The 21356-nt window shown below is 38.5% G+C and overlaps 1 protein-coding gene across 7 annotated transcripts in view; it reads left to right on the top strand.

Annotated features, from left to right (window-relative positions):
* The window catches only part of SCEL (sciellin), a 119184-nt gene that overhangs the window by 76471 nt on the left and 21357 nt on the right, over positions 1–21356 (top strand). For 5 of the 7 annotated variants that reach the window (XM_070471538.1, XM_070471537.1, XM_070471535.1 and 2 more), the window contains 6 exons: positions 2088–2138; positions 3053–3115; positions 7570–7629; positions 7765–7824; positions 7973–8029; positions 17110–17172. In XM_070471538.1, coding sequence (XP_070327639.1) covers positions 2088–2138; positions 3053–3115; positions 7570–7629; positions 7765–7824; positions 7973–8029; positions 17110–17172 — 354 coding nt within the window. The remainder of the gene's footprint in view (positions 1–2087; positions 2139–3052; positions 3116–7569; positions 7630–7764; positions 7825–7972; positions 8030–17109; positions 17173–21356) is intronic. The other 2 variants (XM_070471534.1, XM_070471536.1) reach the window with 2 other exon arrangements.

Genomic DNA, 21356 nt, shown 5'->3' with positions numbered 1-21356 from the left:
AAGTAATGTCTCTGCTTTTTAATATGCTATTTAGGTTGGTCATAACTTTCCTTCCAAGGAGTAAATGTCTTTTAATTTCATGGCTGCAATCACCATCTGCAGTGATTTTGGAACCCAAAAAATAAAATCAGCCATTGTTTCCACTGTTTCCCCATCTATTTGCCCTGAAGTAATGGGACCAGATGCCATAATCTTAGTTTTCTGAATGTTAAGTTTTAAGTCAACTTTTTCCACTCTCCTCTTTCACTTTCATCAAGAGGCTTTTTAGCTCCTCTTCCTTTCTGCCATAAGGGTGGTGTCATCTGCGTATCTGATTATTGCTATTTCTCCCAGCAATCTTGATTCCAGCTTGTGCTTCCTCCAGCCCAGCGTTTCTCATGATGTACTCTGCATATAAGTTAAATAAGCAGGGTGACAATATACAGCCTTGACGTGCTCCTTTTCCTATTTGGAACCAACCTGTTGTTCCATGTCCAGTTCTAACTGTTGCTTCCTGACCTGCATACAGGTTTCTGAAGAGGTGGGTCAGGTGGTCTGGTATGCCCATCTCTTTCAGAATTTTCCACAGTTTCTTGTGATCCACACAGTCAAAGTCTTTATAGATGTATAATCTTGGACAAATCATTTCACCTCCTTGAATTCTCAACTTCTTTATCTGTAAAGTGGGGATTGTAAGAATTACCTTCTTCAATGAATTACCAGAAAAATTAGCTTATGAAGCATTTATTCCCCAAGTACTTATTAGACATTATCTATTGGTATTATTATTACTGTTACTGCTTTTCTTCATTGTTGAGTCCCCATTGCACCACTCAATGCTTAGTTCAAGCAAGATGCCTAAGAAGTTATCTATTAGGTTGAATCTTATGAAATTGTTGACATTCAACAATTTTTGACCCAGCCGATGACAATTTCAAATAATTCAATATAACAGAATGCAATAATTTACATAGAAGGATATGAACATGATGAAATTCATTTATAGGTTAATCCTAAAGATTAGTTAGGTTATAGAAGCCTTTCTAGTCTCTTTTCTTTTCAGGATATGTAGCAAATTGTCCAATAATAATGTATATCAAGTTATATATCTTGTTTAGGCCTTTTGATGTTATGAAAGCCCAGTGCAATAACAGAAATGTCATTTTAGAGATTGTTGCCGTTTAGTCACCAAGTTGTGTCTGACTCTTTTGCGACCCCATGAACTGTATGTAGCCCGCCAGGCTCCTCCGTCCATGGGATTCTCCAGGCAATAATCTGTAGTGGGTTGCCATTTCCTTCTCCAGGGCATCTTCTCGACCCAGGGATCAAACCTGTCTCCTGCATTGGCAGGCGGGTTCTTTACCACTGAGCCACAAGGAAAGCCCCCTTTTAGAGCTATTATCGCCTATTTGAGTAAAAAAGCAAATTTTATTGTCAGACGTCTTCTTTGCTCTGATATAGCATTGCATGAAGCATGATTCTGAATTGTTTAATATCTTGGAGTAGCCTCAATGTTACATATTCATATTATGTATGAATACCTCCATACCTTAGAATCAGGAAATACACTCCTTTTTAAAAAGTCCCAGGTTTTGGTTTCATCATGGCTAATTCATTTCAATGTATGACAAAAACCACTGCAATGATGTAAAGTAATTAGCCTCCAACTAATAAAAATAAATGGAAAAAATAAATAAATAAAAAGTCCCAGGTTTTGTTTTATTTTATCCTGAGGAGATGGAAGCAAGAAACACATGGAAACGATGTACAATTCAAATTTTTCTCTTGTTCATTACAACCTCAAAACAAATTCTAAATGCTGATTCTAGTACCAAATACAATCTAGGAAATAAGAAATTTAAGAGCAACTTAAATTTAAAGTTGTCTTGAAAGGAATAAGAATAAAAATAAATTTTCATATATATGTAGTTGTATAAGAAATGAATTTATAGTAGCTATCTGCTTTCACAGAGAACTAAAAAGAATATTCAAGTAAAATGAAGTTTTGAATTAGCAACAATCACTTTATTCAATATTGATTGAAAAAATATACAAATTGTAACTGATATGATTTGATTTTACTAGCTATTAAAATTTACATTTTTTAGGAGCCAAGACCTAGACAGTCTTATCAAAGTGACTCCCTCAGCAAAGAAAAGGTAAGTTTATTAATATTGTTGAAGAGTCATGAGCAAGTCTTCAATTTATGCCCCAGAATAAAGTTAATTATTTGGCTAGGGATGTTTGAAAGGGGATATGAAAAAAAAATGAGAAAAATTGATTTGCTGACATGTAATAATCCTGGATAGGTTTTTATATTGCTTCAATTTGTTACATTATAATATTGTTCAAATTGTAATATTGAAGTTAATTCTGTATAATGACTACCTGAGAAATTCATTTAATGCAATTATAACTTAACTAGATTATTACTGCAAATTTAGTTAATAAATTATAAGTTCATAAAACTGAATAAACCAAAGAATATTGGCTTTATTCTCTTTCATAAACCTAAGGATTAATTTTCAAATGACTCTTCAGAAATTTGGTGACATAACATTCCAATACTTGATTAGAAATATTTCTGTAAGACTTTGGATATGCTCCTGTCTTCTTAAGAAGTTAAGACTCATTGTCCACTGGAGTAAAAGTTAAGAAAGGCATGACAGAGTAACTCCAAGCTACCTCTCGGAATTATTGTGATAATAATGTTGGTGAAAAGCCTTGTGCAGTTGTAAGGAATTATTGTGAACAGAGAGAGGAAGGAAGTGGGCAGGAGACAACGTGTGGTTACCTAATTCACCCTCAGTTATTGCTTAGGTACTTGGCTTAAGGAAGGCCTTAACGTTCATGCAACTCTATTTATTTATGAAAAGAGAATGGTGATATTTAACTCAGTTGCTTTGAGGATTTAAAAAAGATAACTATTTTATACAAAGTAGAAACTCATTACATTTATCACTTTTTGTCTAGGATCCCATCAAAGAATTCACAAATGTCAAAAGAAAAAACACCAGTCATAAAATTTGCTGATTTCCAACTGCATTTGACCATTTATTTTATTTTGTTTTAGCAGTGAACAAGGTCTTGATAAACTTATTAATGTAAGCCCCAAAGCTGTCAAAAACACCGCTAGGTAAGACAAAGATGTTTTTTATTTGCTTTGGTTTGTTTCTCCTTAACTAAGCATAATATGAATATAAATAACTTGTAATCATTCCATGGGCAAACTGAATGTAAATCTTGAAAAGTCATCATGAATTTTATATATCCCTGAAAAATTTGATATGTATTTGCTAACAGAAAGACAGCTCAGATAAAGCAATTGAAGGGAGTGACTGGGGTAGAAACATAGTTAGCCTATGCCCTGTTTATGATTTTTAGTATTGATGGCAATACCTTTGTTTCTGGGTTTGATTAAAATTTGTTAATGGTTGTTAATTTTTGAAAAAGAGCTGGACACCTCATCCAGATTAATTATAAGCAATTTTATTCATCTCATTTTTAGAAAGTGTTTGATAGTTGGTGGAAATTTTATGAGGTTCATTATTTTTTAGATGATTTGCTGCTCCTAGCAAAGCAATGGACCTAAAATGATAATTCTTTAAGTAGTATCTGTGATGATGAAAAATGAAATTCAGTTTTTGCCTCTGGTTTATGGAGATTTTTATATCATTATACACTACTGTTATAGACATATGTATATATTTACATTATATATTTATATGTAATATTATATATATTTAGATTTTTATATCATTATATACCACTATTATAGATATATATACATATTTTAAAATGTTTTTGTGATTTCACTTTTTTGAGTTTATCTGGTACATAAAAAAATCACAGATTTTGGAGGTGGAAAGAAGGAACCTCAGAAAACTCATAGCCCAGTTATTTGAACAATTTTGAGAACCACTATCCCAGTTAAAGCAGGGCCTGGGGGCTCAGACAGTAAAGAATCTGCCTGCAGTGTGGGAGACCTGGGTTCAATCCCTGAGTTGGGAAGATTCCCCTGGGGAAGGGAATGGCTACCCACTCCTGTATTCTTGCCTGGAGAATCCCCATGGACAGAGGAACCTGGTGGGCTACAGTTCATGCGGTCTGCAGAAAGTCGGACACGACTGAGCAACTTTCACTTTCCACATTCCGGTCAAACCTATTCAATTTACAGAAGGGGAAATTAAGACTCAGAAAGGTTAGGTGATTTGGCCAGGGTCACGGAGAAAACTAGTGGAAGATGGAATAGTGGTTCTGTGATCTGTTAGGCAGTGAATAATTACTGAACACCTACTGGGTTTGAAGCTTACAACTAGGTATCATTAGGTGCACATTAGGTATAATTATAGGCCGTGGGTGCCAAAAAAGAGAATTCAGTAGACATACTCAATCTTATTAACAGCAGGCAATTATCATAGATTAAAGCTAATTATGTACTGGGGGCACAGAGATGGGACTCCAAGACAATAATAGGTTGTCAATTTAAAATATTACATGTACTGCTTGCTGAATATAGAATGTATTGTCAGTGAGTTGCATTTAAAAAGAAAAGGAGAAATGAAATAGCTAACTTAATAAATATGACAATCAATAAAATTCATATTCATAGTTCCTAGGAGTAGAAGATGGGCAGAGGATTAGGCCCAATCCAGTCTTCTCATTTTACAGATGAGAAGACCAAGGTCAGGGGCAAATATCTCATAGCCTTCCAACTCCCAGCCCAGCTTCTGGTCTTTAAGTCAAAGCTCACAGGCTTTGATCTTAATAAATGAAAGTTGATTTAGCACCTCAGGAAATAGTGGAAATTATAAAGCTAGGCCTTTTTCTCTTGCCATGGGACAACTAGGGGATGCTCTCCACTGCTTCCACAGGGTCATTGGAAATGTTACTTCTGTCTTTGAAGTGACTATGGCACAAATTTATTCCAATGACCACAAAACACCTCATAACTTTTGAACTACATGAAAGTGGGTGTGTGCTAAATCACTTTATCGTGTCCGACTCTTTGCTACCCTATGGACCGTAGCCCGCTAGGCTCCTCTGTCCATGGGATTCTCCAGGCAAGAATACTAGAGTGTGTTGCCGTCCCTCCTCCAGGGGATCTTCCCCACCCAGGGATCGAACCCACGTCTCTTATATCTCCTGCATTGGTAGGTGGGTTCTTCATCACTAGCACCACCTGGGAGACCCACATGAAAGTAATGATAGCTAAATGTTCCAATGTATCCCCCTAAAGCAAAAAAATGAAAGCAGTAACTTGAGTAGGAAAAACATAACATTTTTTTCTAGATAAAATTCAGATATCAGATTCCTGTGTTTTTTAAGAATCCAGGGCCTGAAAAAAGTGTCTATAAGTTTTCAATTCATTGAGATAAGTTGCATGATACTATCAGTCAAGGCAATTCAGGACTTTCTTTATTAACACAGGTGTTGTCTTTTTAGGAGAAGTGGTAAATCATAGCATGTGTTTATATGTTTTCTAAGCTGGTGTTTCTCAAATTGTAGACCACAATCCATTAAATGGTCTGGTAATTAATTTAGTGACTGGCAGTCAGCATTTCACCCCCAATTATCTATGGTGAAACAGAGTAGAAAATGAGAGCTCTTCTTACGTAGTCTTACTTTGTGAAGTTTATATTTTATTATGTGTGTATGTCTGTCTGACTGATTGACTGAAAAGCTGAAGTATTGAGCTATGATGTAAAATATATTTTTTAATGAGTTCTAGGATAGAGTATTCTTTGAACTATGAATAGAACTATAGAACTATGATACAGTTCTATGATATAGCATAGTTCTAAGTTTTGCAATGAACCAAGTTTTCTGTCCTGGGCAGAAGAGTAAAAAAGGAAGTTCTCATGTTTATGTTCACATTTTTATACGATTTACTCTTAATTATGCTGGTAGGTGAAAATTATATGTAGTTACACAAAAAATATTGCAATTGATCTTATGTAGTAAAAGGTTGAGGCCTAAAAAAAAAAAAAAGGTTGAGGCCTTTGAACATATTATTTCCTCTAAAAAATCTAATCCTTTTACTTTTTTTTCTTTTAATGTACGAATAATCACCATTTTAAAGATTGTCTTTCAAGCACAATTTAATTTTACACAGATTTTGTAACCAGTTTATACAAGAAAATTATATTTTTGATAATTCTCATATGTGTCATTTCTTTCATACTATTTGTAGACACCAGTTGATTATCTTTAATTGAGAATATTATTAGTGAAGATAATTCAAAACAGTGAAAATTCATTTAAGGGCTTTTTGTCTGCCATGGAGATCTGAGGACAAGGATAAGAGCTGAAACTCAGTGAAGCCATGAGCTGGGAAGCAAATTTTATGGAAAGGCTTATGGGCTGGGAAGGGAAATGCACACCTTTTCCTCAGATTAAAAAAAAAATTATTGGAATATAGTTGGTTTACAATGTTGTGTTAGTTTCGGGTATACAGCAAAGTGAATCAGTTATACACATACCACTCTTTTTTAGATTCTTTTCCCATGTAGGTTTTCTCAGACTTTTTGATGATTAACCTCCAAGTGGTTCTCCTTTAGTTCTTAATCTTCCATCAGACTTTTGAAGAGTAATCTATATTTTTATTTAAGGGAAAAGGACTTTGGAAGGGGAAAGAGATACAGGCAGGTAACTGTCTAAAATTTACTGGAAGCAGGTGTTATCAAGCCCAAGATTTCTTGTCACTGCAGGCTACTCTATTTCTTTGGATAAATATTATAAAGTGGTTTAGAAAAAAAATCACTAGTTTCCAGCCCTTAAAAACAAAGTATTATGTGGATGTAATGAGTGATAGCAAACCATGTTCTCTAACTGAGGAAAGAAAGTGATAGCGTTTCAACTGGGAAGTGGACAGTTATCAGAGCCGGTCCCTAATCTAACCACGATTTCAGCTTTTTAAGTCATCATAGAGGGAAGAGAAGTCACAATTTTGATGGATTTCTGAAACTCTCTTTGCCAAGCCTTATGTTAAGTATGATCCCAGTTTTGGAGCTTATTAATTTTTTACAAAATGATATTGTTAGTCGGTGAATATGATTTTTAAAATATCAAGGACCTTGGAATCATTTGTATCTTCGTACTGTTAAAGCATTCCAGAGTAAAAGTGGTGAATCACAAGACGTTTGCTGTGGACTCTGAGTCAGCGTGCCCTGGTAGATGGGCTCTGAAAACAAACTGTGTGAAATTAGAGCAATTTTTCTCCTGATCCTACATAATGTATCCTCCCTGGATTGGTTGAAAATGTATCTTAAAGCCGTTCTATGCCAAACCAATAGGTCTCACAGATGAGTTTCCCTGTTGGCTGAGTGATAAAATATCCTCCTGCCAATGCTTGATCCTGGGGTTGGGAAGATCATCTGGAGAAGGGAATGGCAACCTGCTCCAGTATTCCAGCCTGGGAAATCCCATTAACAGAGAAGGCTAGCAGGCTACAGTCCGTGGGGTAGCAAAAGAGTCTGATAATAACAACAACAACCAATGATAAAATAGCTAATCCCTTCTTCCAGTTCCAACCAACTTAAACCTGGATTATCTCTAACAAAAGCTGCTTTATTTTTTTTCCTCCTAAAGAAATCAAGATCTTGATAAGCTCCTCAAAGTGAATCCTGAAATTCTCCTCAACAATCAAAGGTAATAGAACTGTATTAATTTTTATATTTTGGGTAGGAAGAATGTTCTGTTTTACTGTTATTTCAAGCAGATTTATAACCTTAGTGATCTTACCAAAAGAATTTATAATTAACCTTTTTATTTTTCTATTTAAAGAAACCAGGATCTTGATAACCTCATCAAAGTGAATCCTGCAGTAATCAGAAGCAATCAAAGGTAATCAAATAAAAGCAGTCATTTCATAGCTCTTCTGTCTGTTGCTCCTGAGTGGAGTAGATTTATAATACTGGCTTATAGACCTAGCACAAACAAAGAAAAAAACCCTATTGCTAATCGGAGTTTGTGTTTTTTCTCTTTTTAACAGCCAAGCTTTAGACAATCTCATTCAAGTGAAACCTTCAGCACTCAGAAATACTAAGCGGTAAATGACTTTGCCTAACTATCTTGATATGTACCCAAAGTTCTTTCTTTCTTCTCTTTTTAAAAAAGAAGCCTTTTGTTTTTCTTGTGATCAAATGAGCACACATTTATAACCCATGTGCTTCCTGTCAGCAAAGAACATGCTGTACTCTTCTGGAATCAATTGCACTCTTCACATGCAGTTGTGTATTTCTTATTTGCACAAATTAGAGTTTGTTGTCTATAAGAAATAGAGTATCAGGACTGAAATGAAAAAATGAGTGGAAAAAAAAAAAAAGAAAAGTGAGTGAAATTAATTAAGAGTAAAACACATTCTGGAGAAGCTGGACCAAACCAGTGATTTACATAGATGCTTACAGTGGATTAGAGTATTGGAAAGGATATTGAGTCTTCAGAGTTACAGCTCCACAGCAAATCCAGCAGATTTTAACCTTGAACTTCCATTTTGAGTTTTGTAAATATCTTATAGTTCATTATCTTTATGTCATACACGTTTAGTTGCTAAGTTGTGTCCAACTCTTTGCAACCCCATGAACCACAGTCCATAGACTCCTCTGTCCATGGGATTTCCCAGGTGAGAATACTGGAATGGGTTGCTATTTCTTTCTCCAGGGAGTCTTTATGTCTTATCTTTATGTCATATCTTTCACCAAAAGAGCTTATTCATAGATAGTGCACCAGAGTGCATTGTATCAGAGGTCTACGTTGTTCTGCTGACCTGAAATTTCGCTGTAATAAATATATAGCTGGGAATTATAGTCTCACTATTCTGGGATGAAGAAAGCAAATAACATAGAAAAGTGCTTTGAAGCCACGGGCAGCAAGAGACAGTCTGACATGCTTATCAGCCTGGTTCTTATGTCTTTTAGTTTGTTTTCTACATTAGTGTTTTAATTTGCCCTTTCTATTTGTGTGGGTTGTTTTTTTCTTTTTAAAATTTTTACAATATTGTGTTGGTTTCTACCATACAACACTGCAAATCAACCGTAATTACATGTATATTGCCTCCCCACACCACCCCCAGTCCTCTTCCCCACCCCCACCTCCAGCCTCTCTTCCCTCCCCCTATTCCACCCCTCTAGGACATCACAGAGCGCCAGACTAAGCTCCTTTTGTTATATAGATAGCTGTCCAGGTTACACATGATAGTGTATATATGGTCATGCTGTGCTGTGCTTCATCGCTCAGTCATGTCCGATTCTTCGTGAGCCCATGGACTATAGCCTGCCAGGCAGCTCTGTCCATGGGATTCTCCAGACAAGAATGCTGGAGTGGGTTGCCATGCCCTCCTCCAGAGGACCTTCCGAACCCAGGGATTGAACCCAGGTCTCCCCAATGCAAGTGGATTCTATACTGCCTGAGCCACCAGGGAAGCCCTGGAATTTTCCAGGCCAGAATACTAGAGTGGGTAGCCTTTCCCTTCTCTAGGGGATCTTCCCAGCCCAGGGTCCAAACCCAGGTCTCCCACATTGCAGGTGGATTCTTTACCAGCTGAGCCACAAGTGGGGGGATTTGATGATAATCAGCCAGGATATTCAAGAATCGTTGCAAAATAAACAGGAAAGACTGAGCTACCTATTTGAAAAAACGTAGTTCATTCAATATGTTCAGTTACCTGGATCTACACTGTGTCTATGTGGCCCATTGATTTTAATGGGTAAAGAGAAGGGGCATTTCAGCATGCCTCCCAGCAGAAATAATAGCCACAAAGCACTTTTACATCCAATTCAGTGTGACAGGAGCACTGATTATTTAATAGTGTAACAGCAGTGAATCAGAGTTGCTTTTGTGTGACTTTGCTGACATTTCCAGCAGCTGTATATTTAATTCACAGTTAGGGGCGGGATAAACTTCAGTCATCAATCAGAATGTGAGCAGGTGTCCCCGAGCTCTTCTAGGAACCCAACAATGTGAACAAATGCAGATGTGCACAGAATTTTCATTTACTCAGGGAGAAACCATGTGACTTTTAACAGTGAATTTCACATTTTCATGAACAAACATTAAAGAAAGATAAATATTTCTCAATTGTCTGTAGTCTATAAGCAGCTGCTCCCATATGAGGGTTGAAACACATCCAGTGATACAGGTCTTTACTGTTTGAAGCGCATCCTTCATCTAAAATAGAAAAAATATTCTGAACTATTTGTAGAATTACGTACTGTGTGCGTGCCAAATCACTTCAGTCATGTCCAACTCTTTTTGACCCTATGAAGGTAGCCTGCCAGGCTCCTCTGTCCATGGGAATTTTCAGGCAAGAATACTGGAGTGAGTTGCCATGTCCTCCTCCAGGGGATCTTCTCAACCCAGGGATTTGAACCCGCATCTCTTATGTCTACCTATGTATTGGTAGGCAAGTTCTTTACCACTAGCGCCACCTGGGAAGCTCTTGTAGTATTATACTTCCTTCTTTATAAAGTGAAAGTGAGGTCGTTCAGTCATGTCCGACACTTTGCGACCCCGTGGACTGTAGCATACATGGCTCCTCCGTCCATGGGATTTTCCAGGCAAGGGTACTGGAGCGGGTTGCCATTTCCTTCTCCAGGGGATCTTCCTGACCCAGGGGTTGAACCCGGGTCTCCCACATTCGCTTTACCATCTGAGCCACCAAGGAAGCCTTCTTTATAAAGGGCTTCCTATCTGCTGAGACATGTCTTGCTAGTATTTCAATAAGACAAGAATTCTTGCCCATCTTCCTGTTGCATCTTTCTCACATTTCTGATCAAGACAGAAATCTGGAGGTGGGAGGCAACCTTGACTGTGTCTGTTGCTTCATTCCCCGGAATCAATAGGTCACTTTGAATGCTTCTCCTAATTATCTCAGGCACCGAGACACTTCATCATCCCCACTTGCTACTATAGCCCAGCTTACTGCGAGCTCTCCTGACTAGTCCATCTGCTCTCAGTGGTACCTTCTGCCCTTCAGGCCATCTGCCACACTGTCGAGTGATTTTCCTAAAACATAAATCTGAGACTGGCCTTCCTCTGATGAAATCCTTTGGTGGCTTCTCATTGCCACTGGATAACGTGGACCCCTTAATCTGGTTTCCAGAGCCTACCATGATGTTGCCTCCACAGGTTTTCCACCCCCATTCCCTGCTAGACTCTACCCACAAGCAGAGTCTAGCCACTCTTACTCTCTGACCTGCTCACACCTTACTCCTCCGCCATCACTCCTGCATGGATAACTGCTATTTATACTTCAAGTGTGAGCTTAGATGTCTTTTACTCAGGCTCTGAGAAGCCCACCCTGACCCATCACTTCTGCATCAGGTCCTTCTAGATGTTCTCAAGGTACTATTCTGTTCTACAGAATGTTTGCCTCTTACAGGGAATTATTATTTAATCATCTGTCTTCAATATTGGATTTTTAAGAGCAAATATTGGGGTTTTCTTGTTCGCTTCTTTATCTACAGTGCACAGCACAATGTGTAGCACATATTATGTGCTTAATAAATATTCTCTGAGTTACATACTAAATCTCAAAATAAATTCAGACCTGTGATCACCTAGCTAGATAAAACCTATAGTGCCTCATAACTCCAACACATTGAGCCCTCAGGAGTAAGACCAGACTGGAGGGATCTGATATCCTATGATTGGCTTCCTTGCTTAAACCAATGGCTCTATTTTGAACCACAATCTCATTGAACCAGAGTGAATTAGAGCCACTGAAATTCTTGATCATATCTTATATTTAAAATATCTAAGTTGATCATTTTCTCTATGGACCTGTTAATTTCTTTAATATAAAATCTTTAAGATTCCCTCACTGAAGCTAATTATAAAAATATGTAAGGCTGGGCTCATTTTGCGAAGTCAATAGGGTTGAAGAATTATAGCAGTTATCTCACTGTGTCCTGTACTTCCTTCAGAGAGATAAATATTCCTTTTGAACTAAAGCTTAAAGCCTAAGATTTAGTTCTTGGCATAAAAGAAGTACCATAGTGAATTTTTTATATGGAGGCTTTTAATTTTGCAAATGTGTTTGATACTCTGCAAAAACAATTTAAGTAAGCTGTAGAGAGAGAAACATATTGCTGCTTTTAATAAACACCTCCCACAGCCTCATAAGAGAGGAAGAGCAGTTGGGAGTGATCTGTTAACTTTCGTGTAGAGCATATCTTATGAAAACCTGTATTATACGAGACGTAATGATAGCTTGGTCCCTGGAATCTCTCTCTCTCTCTCTTTTTTTTTTTTTTGCTTAATCTTCTCTGTTAAGAAGTGTTATATTCCTTAATGGGGCTGTAGAAAATAAATTACATGATTATAACAGATAAATACCTATATTCAAAATGTATGCTGTGATTCTATATAACTGATAACTCATTTCTTCCTAAACATTTTGAAGTCTACATAAAGAAAAACATTTTTAGTTAGTATGGTTAACAAAATTTCTTTATAGCACTTCTCTCTGGATCCACAGAGAATTGGTGGTTTTTCTTAAAGTTGATTCCGACTGCTCATAAAATTACAAAATTACCAGGTCATCCTTCCGTCGAACCACCACAGAAAGGGTTTGGAATCAAGCCTTTGTTCGACCCTGCAGCATTTGGCTGGGTTTCTATAAAAATCTATTTTTCACACTTTGACTCACAGCTTTTCATCTTCTACCATGGTGTAAAAGACATGACGTGATAGATGTGATCTTAATTAAAAAACAAAAATTTATTTTTACATTCTTCAGCTTGGGAAGTTTACGGGCAACCTGAACTTCTTTTTATTGATCTCCAAATCTAGCTGATGACATCAATCAGGCTGAACAGTCACAGCAAATCCCCATTTTGTACTTTTCATAACCTGGAACTTTTAATTTTGCTTTAAATATTAGTATAGAGGATTCAAGATAAAATCTTATAGCCCACTCTAGCGAACTTGATATGTGGCACTGTTTAATAAAAACAGCAAAAATTCTATAACCCTAGTAACATGGTGTATTTGATGATTCACAATTATATCCCTTTGGGAGTGTGCTTCTTTGAAGGTAAGTACAGGTTCCAACTTTGAGTAATCTACCTGGAGTGGTTGGATTTGTGAGCTTCCAGTGGCTCCTCTTTGCTTAGGTCTAAATCCATTTCTGCTCTCCCTCACCATAGCTAGGATCCAAAAGATTGGGTCCTGGGGGTGGGGGTGGGGGATGGAAGTATAGACACATCAAAGATGCAGTATCTGCAGACTGGGAATGGAAAGTGCCAAGCAGGTAAGGATAGCCAGCATCAGGCCGAGAAGCTATACATAATAGTATCTGTCATGATACTGTGACATGATCTGTATTTGTTTGCTAGGACTGCCATAACTAGAACCGTGGTCTGAGTGGGTTAAAACAGAAATTTGTTTTCTCATCATTCTGGAGTCTAGAAGTCTAAGATCAGGAAGTCAGTAGGGTTGGTTCCTTCTGAAGGCCCAGATGGAAGGATCTATTCCAGGCCTCCCTCCTTGGCTGGTAGAGGGCTGTCTTCACCATTTGTCTTCATATTGTCTTCCATCTGTGTGTATCCGAGCCTAAATTCCTTCTTCTAATAAAGATCCCATTCATATTGGATTAGGACCCACATTGATGACCTCATTTGAACTTGAGGATCTCCGTAAAGACCCCCATCTCCAAATAAAGACACATTCTGACATGCTGGTGTTAGGACTTCAGCATATAAATTTGGTGGAAGGGCAATATTTGACCCTGTAAGGAAGTGTTCCAAAATAAGAAAACAAAGCCAGGGTTGGGAGCTGAGTGAAAAAAAAAAAAAAGAGGAAAGAAATATGTGCAATTCAGGGGTGAAGTAAGGCAGGTTCTGGGTGACTGATGCAAACGGAGGTGAAATACCCATCACCATCTCCTGTGAACTTTTTCTCTGTGGTGCTGGTGCATACTCTGCACTTAGATGTGTGTGGAGCTGGCTACCTTAAAGGTTCCTAAAAGGTTCCCCTGGGGTCCTTTTCATGTCTTTTCCCAGAGCTGGGTAAGATAGCAATAAATTTCCACCAGCAATGAAGAAAAGAGAATTTAAATACATTTAAGGCCATAAGTATTTTTGGAGCAGCTACTGCATGCAAGGCCGTGTTAAGCCACAGTAATGTGATTTTATTCTTAAGTCATAATGAAAAACACCAGCTTCCTTTAAAAATGCCACTCAGTTCATCCAAGGTTAGCTTTGGAGAGAGAATCACTTCCTGGGATAGAATTCTCCTTCCCCAAGATTCACATTTCTGGGTGCTCTTTCAGTGTTTGCCTCTACCAACCATCCCAGTTTGACATTGCTGGGAAACCGGATTATGGAAGACCACAATCCTTTAAAGTTAAGTTAAATACTTAATTTTTAATCCATTATTCACAAGTATTTAGTGAAGTATTATTTTAAAATGTCAAGGGGGAGGATAATTTAATATCCTGGCTGTCAAAATAGTATGGTGAGTCCTGAGGTCAAGATATGCTTCTAGTAATTAAGGAAGGACCATCAAGGACTCTAAAGAAAGCTGAGTGCCGAAGAATTGATGCTTTTGAACTGTGGTGTTCGAGAAAACTCTTGAGAGTCCCTTGCACAGTGAGATCCAACCTGTCAATCCTAAGGGGAATCAGTGATGCATATTCATTGGAAGGACTGATGTTGAAGCTGAAACTCCAATACTTTGGCCACCTGATGCAAAGAACTGACTCATTGGAAAAGACCCCGATGCTGGGAAAGATTGAGGGCAGGAGGAGAAGGGGACGACAGAGGATGAGATGGTTGGATGGCATCACCGACTGAATGGACATGAGTTTGACTAGGCTCCAGGAGTTGGAGATGGACAGGGAAGCCTGGCATCCTGAAGTCCATGGGGTCACAAAGATGTGGACACGACTGAGCAACTGAACTGAACTGATCAGGGTTACAAAGGAAAAGCCTGCTGTCTCTATTTATAAATTCAAAAGAAGAGATCTGGGAGCTCTCCTCACACAGTTCTAGCAGCTATGCTGGAAAAGTCAATTTTAAATTTTACATTATTCAGACTGTAGCATCAAATCATTTTGATACTTCCAAGCTACTTCTGAAATCCTTTACTTTTTACATATATTAAATTGGCATATTTTCTACTATACCTCACATTAAAAATTAATTTAGTTAATTTCTACATTTTCAAAGATGTGTAGCTAGTATTTTAAATGTGAGCTTTAAGCATAGCTATGGAATGCTGCCCAATTAGCATATTTATCAATTATTGATGGCTTGGATGTCATATAAAAAGAGTAGTAAGTCTCACTCCACATAAATACAAAGCCTTTTATATTATTTTTCATCCTTATAAATATCAATTTGAGTCTATACACTGATTCCATATAAAAGAACCTTAGGACCAGAGAAGGGAGATTTATGAAAACTGGAGTTAATGCTAAAGATGTGAAAAGTTACAGCAGAAATGAAAATACAGTCCCTCAACATTTTGGAATCCATAGTGCCCACTGCTGTGTCACTACACTTCTATTAATTATCACTTATTTATTCTTACTCAGTTCAGGCACAACTATAGACATTGTGCCTATAAATTTTATTTACACTAACTCATTTATTCTCACTGAAACCTTATAAACTTAGCTATTATTATCCTAGTTTACAAAAGGAAGCTTAGAAAGGTTGACTAACTGGCCCATAAAAGTAGGGGAAGAAATGGCCTCACTCTTACTCCTAAACTATCCTGCAAACCAGTAGAGTTGATGACAAGGCTTTTCCAAACTCATGGAAAAAATTAAGAACTACCAGTATTATAGAAAATATATATAAACAGCTAATATGTACATAGCACACCAGAGAACACTGTATCTCATGAAAGTATGACAAATCACTGTAGCCCAAGATTTAAGAATCTAATTGCCCCATTCATCCTCCACATTGTGGACTGTTGATTCAAATTTTGGGTTGACTTCTCATGTCTCTGTTATGCAAAAATCTGGAATGAAGGCTCTAATTAAATATTGTAGAATTGATTTCAGATGAGCAGGTGGCTCAGCTTCAAGCCCTGACTCTTTTACAAATTAGTTAATTGAACTTGGAAAATTCACTTAGCCTTGCTGAGCCTCGTATGCTGTCCTGCAAGATTCTGTGAGGTCTAAATGAGATAATCCACATGGAAATACACAAGTTAGTCCTTTGTGATGTGAAGTAAGTATTCACTCAACTGATAGGTATCAATCAGTTGTTTCTCTTCAGACTGAATTTCTCAAACCTTCCAAACACTTAGTTCATTTCTCTCTCATAATGTAATTTGTGCTCATACTTAAGTTGTATAGATCTAATAGTTCAATGTCAGATTTTTAGTGTCCCATATTCTGTAAGACCACAAATCACTATTTTTAAAATTATGTACTGGTTTAAAATATTTTATTCTAATGCTTTATTTCTTAAAATTATATGTAACTAAATCACATATACATATCAGTTCAGTCGCTCAGTCGTGTCTGACTCTTTGCGACCCCATGAATTGCAGCACACCAGGCCTCCCTGTCCATCACCAACTCCCGGAGTTTACTCGAACTCATGTCCATCAAGTCGGTGATGCCATCCAGCCATCTCATCCTCTGTCGTCCCCTTCTCCTTCTGCCCTCAATCCCTCCCAGCATCAGGGTCTTTTCCATTGAGTCAACTCTTTGTATGAGGTGGACAAAGTACTGGAGTTTCAGCTTCAGCATCAGTCCTTCCAATGAACACCCAGGACTGATCTCCTTTAGGATGGACTGGTTGGATCTCCTTGCAGTCCAAGGGACTCTCAAGAGTCTTCTCCAACACCACAGTTCAAAAGCATCAATTTTTCGGTGCTCAGCTTTCTTCACAGTCCAATTCTCACATCCATACATGACCACTGGAAAAACCATAGCCTTGACCAGGTGGACCTTTGCTGGCAAAGTAATGTCTCTGCTTTTTAATATGCTATCTATGCTGGTCATAACTTTCCTTGCAGGGAGTAAGCATCTTTTAGTTTCATGGCTGCAATCACCATCTGCAGTGATTTTGGAGCCCAAAAAAATAAAGTGTGACACTGTTTCCACTGTTTCTCCATCGATTTCCCATGATATGTATTTAAATACTTGCTGCTTTTTTTTTCCTGTAGAGACCAGAACCTCGAAAATTTAATTGACCTAAATTCCAATGTGTCTAAGAATAAGAATGAAAGGTAAGACTTATTCTAATTTACAGTTTTCTTATGAATTCTATGTGAACCTTCATAAATTATGTAACCCTGGAAGATTTTCTGAGAGGTTGAACTGTACTATAATGTTTAAATATAAATACTATCTGAATTTTTTTAAAAAAATGTACAGGGTGCTTGGGTTTCCCTGGTGGCTCAGTGGTAAAGAATCTGCCTGCCACTGCAAGAGATTTGGGTGTGATCCCTGGGTTGGGAAGATGCCCTGGAGAAGGAAATGGCAACCCAGTTCAGTAGTCTTTCCTGGGAAATCCCATGGACAGAGGAACCTGGCAGGCTACAGTCCACGGGGTTGCAAAGAGTCGGACACAAATGAGTGACTAAACACCAACAGGATGCTTAATAGCTAATCTGAAAAAAAGCCAACAAAATTTGAATTCTGCTAAAATTTCTGACTAAGGGCCTGCTGTTCAATGGTTTAGTGTAAAAGGCATGATAGAAATTGAGTGCTCTGCACTTGGGCTGTGAAGATTTATTTTTACTTACTGTTGCTTGGTAGGTTTTCCGCGGTGGAGGAAGCACTTTGAGATTCTCTGCCTTGGATACCTAGTGCTAAAAGAATGCACAAATTTGTCACAGCCAGGAAACAGGACCTAATTTTGGAATTTCTTTACACCTCAGAGGATCCTGGCTTTAAAACTGTTGCACTTTTTGTTTCTTTTACAAGGAAGGTTAGGATGGAAACTATGCTTCATTGTTGTTACAGATTGTTTAAATTAGGAAACAATTTTCAAAGTTTTCCATGTTTAACTGTTCTCCCCCCCAACATGTGGGAGGACCCTAAAAGCAGTAGCTTTCTGTTTTTAACCTTCCTAAGGTGCAGCTGCCTTATCGGTTAAAAAAATTTTTTTTTGTTATGCGAATAAGTGCTATTGTTGGTATCATGCAGAGAACAGAAAAGTAGAAGCACTGGCTCACTGCTTCATTTGCTCTGTCTTCCTGTCTGTTAAAGGCTCTTTCCTATATGAGGTACAAAGTTTCTTTCTGTCCCCTTCATTCCCTAAATCATCTGCTTTCTCTTTCTGTGATCTTAAGCAAGCCTTTGAGAGAACAAGGGAGAATACATTGTGAAAAGGACCCACCATCTGGGGAATAGTACTGGGCTTATAATGAACCAACCTCTTTCAAATATTATTTGGAAATGATCAAGATTTTAAAACTGACCATAAATGATGAATTATCATGAAAGAACTTTTCCCTGAATGCAATTTGAGAGGTGTTTCCGTTTCAGTTGGGCTTGTTCATGAAACAGGGTCTTACTAGAAAGATTAATGAGGAAATGGAAATTCAAGGGCAGGGACTGCAGCCTGCCAGGCTCCTCTGTCCATGGGATTCTCCAGGCAAGAATGCTGGGGTGAGTAGCCATTCGCTTCCCCAGGGAATCTTCCCGGCCCAGGGGTGGAACCTGTCTCAGGCATCCTGAAGTGGCAGGAGACTTCTTTACCCCTAGGGCCACCTGGGAAGCACATGGAAAGATTAATGAGGAAATGGAAATTCCAGAGCAGAAACGTTAGGCTGGCCAGGCTTCACGGAGGCCTTCCCTGGAAGGTTGCTCATCCTTGGCCAGAGGGCATTCCATCCGGAGTCCCCAGACGTTAACCCTAGAGCTTTGTCGTTATTGTAGCTCAGTGGCTTCCTGAGCGTTGGCCTCTGCCTACGTTCTCCTCTTCTTCCCTCTGCTTATCACCGTCCTTATTCTCTACCAGGGCTTCCCCGTGGCTCAGGCAGTAGAGAGTCCGCCTGCCATGCAGGAGACCTAGGTTCAATCCCTGGGTCGGGAAGACCCCCTGGAGAAGGAAATGGCTACCTCCAGTTTTCTTGCCTGGAGAATATTTCATGGAGCCTGACAGGCTATAGTCCCTGGGGTCACAAAGAGTCAGACATGACTGAGTGACTAACTAACTCTTTCATTCTCTACTTTATAGCTGCTTGGTAACCAAGGACTTTAGCTGCTTCCCAGTTTCTCCTTCCTTGTAACTTCTTCTTCCTCTAGCTTTCTGAGGCTGTCTGGTCTCCTTCAGCAAGAAGGTGGGGTTGGGGGCATCTGTGTAGAAGAGGAGTGTGCTGGAAAACACCATGGCTGCCAGGAACGTGTGCATGCTCTCCTTTGCTTTCCTACAATTTCATGTGCCTCCTGCCTAACATAACCCAACAACCTCATGTACATTCACAAACGCTCCCCTCTCCCAGTGGAGTTCTGATCAGCCCAGTCAGTCATGCCCGGAGACCTTGACCACTGCTACAGAATCTTTTGCTCATCCTGAGTTCTGTGTCTAGATGCCATCCATCCTTCTTCAGTTCTATCACAGTCTTGTATAGGATCTATCTACAAATTAAATGGAAAATGTACCACTGCCCCAGCCTTGACAGAACAACTACAATAAAAATTTTCACTTGAAAAATAAAAAGTAGAAAAGAAATCCCTGGGCCCAATCTTTGTGCCCATCTATTCTGTTTACAGGCTTCCCTGGTGGTTCACATGGTAGAGAATCTGCCTGCAATGCAGGAGACCCAGGTTCCCCTGGGCTGGAAAGACTCCCTGGAGAAGGGAATGGCTACTTACTCCAGTGTTCTTGCCTGGAGAATTCCCTGGACAGAGGATCCTGGCGGGCTATGGTCCATGGGGTCACTAAGAGTCGAACACAACTAGCGACTAACAGACTAACATTTCACTTCATTCTGTTTACAGAATAGAAAGTGTACTGTGACTCTCAAAATGGGTAAAGATTTAACTGAAAGAAAATTGAGAATCAGGGATTAAGAGATTTGATCAGATAGAGAAAATTAGTAAATTAAAGTGGTGTTCTGGTCTCAAGTTCTCTATTTCTCCAAAATAGAACACTTCTTTGTTTTAATTTTATTTTTTACTGAAGTTTAATTGCTTTACAATGTTTTGTTAGTTTCAAGTGTACAACAAACGGATTCAGTTATACATATACATAATATATATTCTTCTTCAGATTCTTTTCCATTATAGATTATCACAATACATTGAGTATAGTTCCCTGTGCTATACAGTGGGTCCTTGTTGTTTACTGATTTTATATATAGTAGTATTCATGTTAATCCCAAACTCCTAATTTATCTCTGGTCCCCACCACTGCTATCCTCTTTCGTTACCATAAGAATATTTATTTTTATGTACTTAAAATCTGTAAGTTTTACAAGAACTCAAAACCTTGATAGTTTTGTGGAAGTAAATCCTAACACATAAAACAATTCAAAATGGTAAGCTTTTAGTAAACTGGCTTTGCTAGTGACTCAGCAGTAAAGAACTTGCCTGCAATGCAGGAGACTTGAGTTCAGTCCCTTTGTCGGGAAGATTCCCTGGAGAAGGGCATGGCAACTGACTCCAGTATTCTTGCCTGGAGAATCCCATGGACAGAGGAGCTTGGCGGGCTACAATCTATAGGGTCACAAGGACTTGGACACAACTGAAAAATTGAGCACAGCACAGCATAAGCTCTTAGTAAACTTTTGTTCTTCATGCAAAAGAGATTTATAAAGTTTGCAGTGACTTGGGTGTTTATCAGTTGAAATTATTTTATGCTATTTAAAGTCAAGTTGCCACTCAGCCATGAAAAGGAATGAAACTGTGCCATTTGCAGAGACATGAGTGTCACACAGAGTGAAGGAAGAAAGAGAAAAGCAAATATTGTGTATCACTTATATGTAGAATCTAGAAAAATGATACAGATGAACTTATTTGCAGAGCAGAAACAGAGATACAGATGTAGAGAACAGACAAGCATATGGCTACCAAGGGGTGAAGGGGAGGTGGGATGAATTGAGTGATTGGGATTGACATATATACACTCAGTTCAGTTCAGTTTAGTCACTCAGTCGTGTCTGACTCTTTGTGACCCCATCGACTGCAGCCAGGCCTCCCTGCCCATCACCAACTCCCAGAGCCTCCTCAAACTCATGTACATTGAGTTGGTGATGCCATCCAACCATCTCATCCTCTGTTGTCCCCTTCTCCTTTTGCCTTCATTCATTCCCAGCATCGGGGTCTTTTTAAATGAGTCAGTTCTTCACATCAGGTGGCCAAAGTACTGGAGCTTCAGCTTCAGCTTCACTCCTTCCAATGAATATTCAGAGCTGATTTCCTTTAGGATTGACTGGTTGGACCTCCTTTCAGTCCAAGGGAC

This window comes from Odocoileus virginianus, chromosome 8 (assembly GCF_023699985.2).
Source record: "Odocoileus virginianus isolate 20LAN1187 ecotype Illinois chromosome 8, Ovbor_1.2, whole genome shotgun sequence".
NCBI lineage: Eukaryota > Metazoa > Chordata > Mammalia > Artiodactyla > Cervidae > Odocoileus > Odocoileus virginianus.
This window is presented reverse-complemented; position numbering and strand designations above follow the sequence as displayed.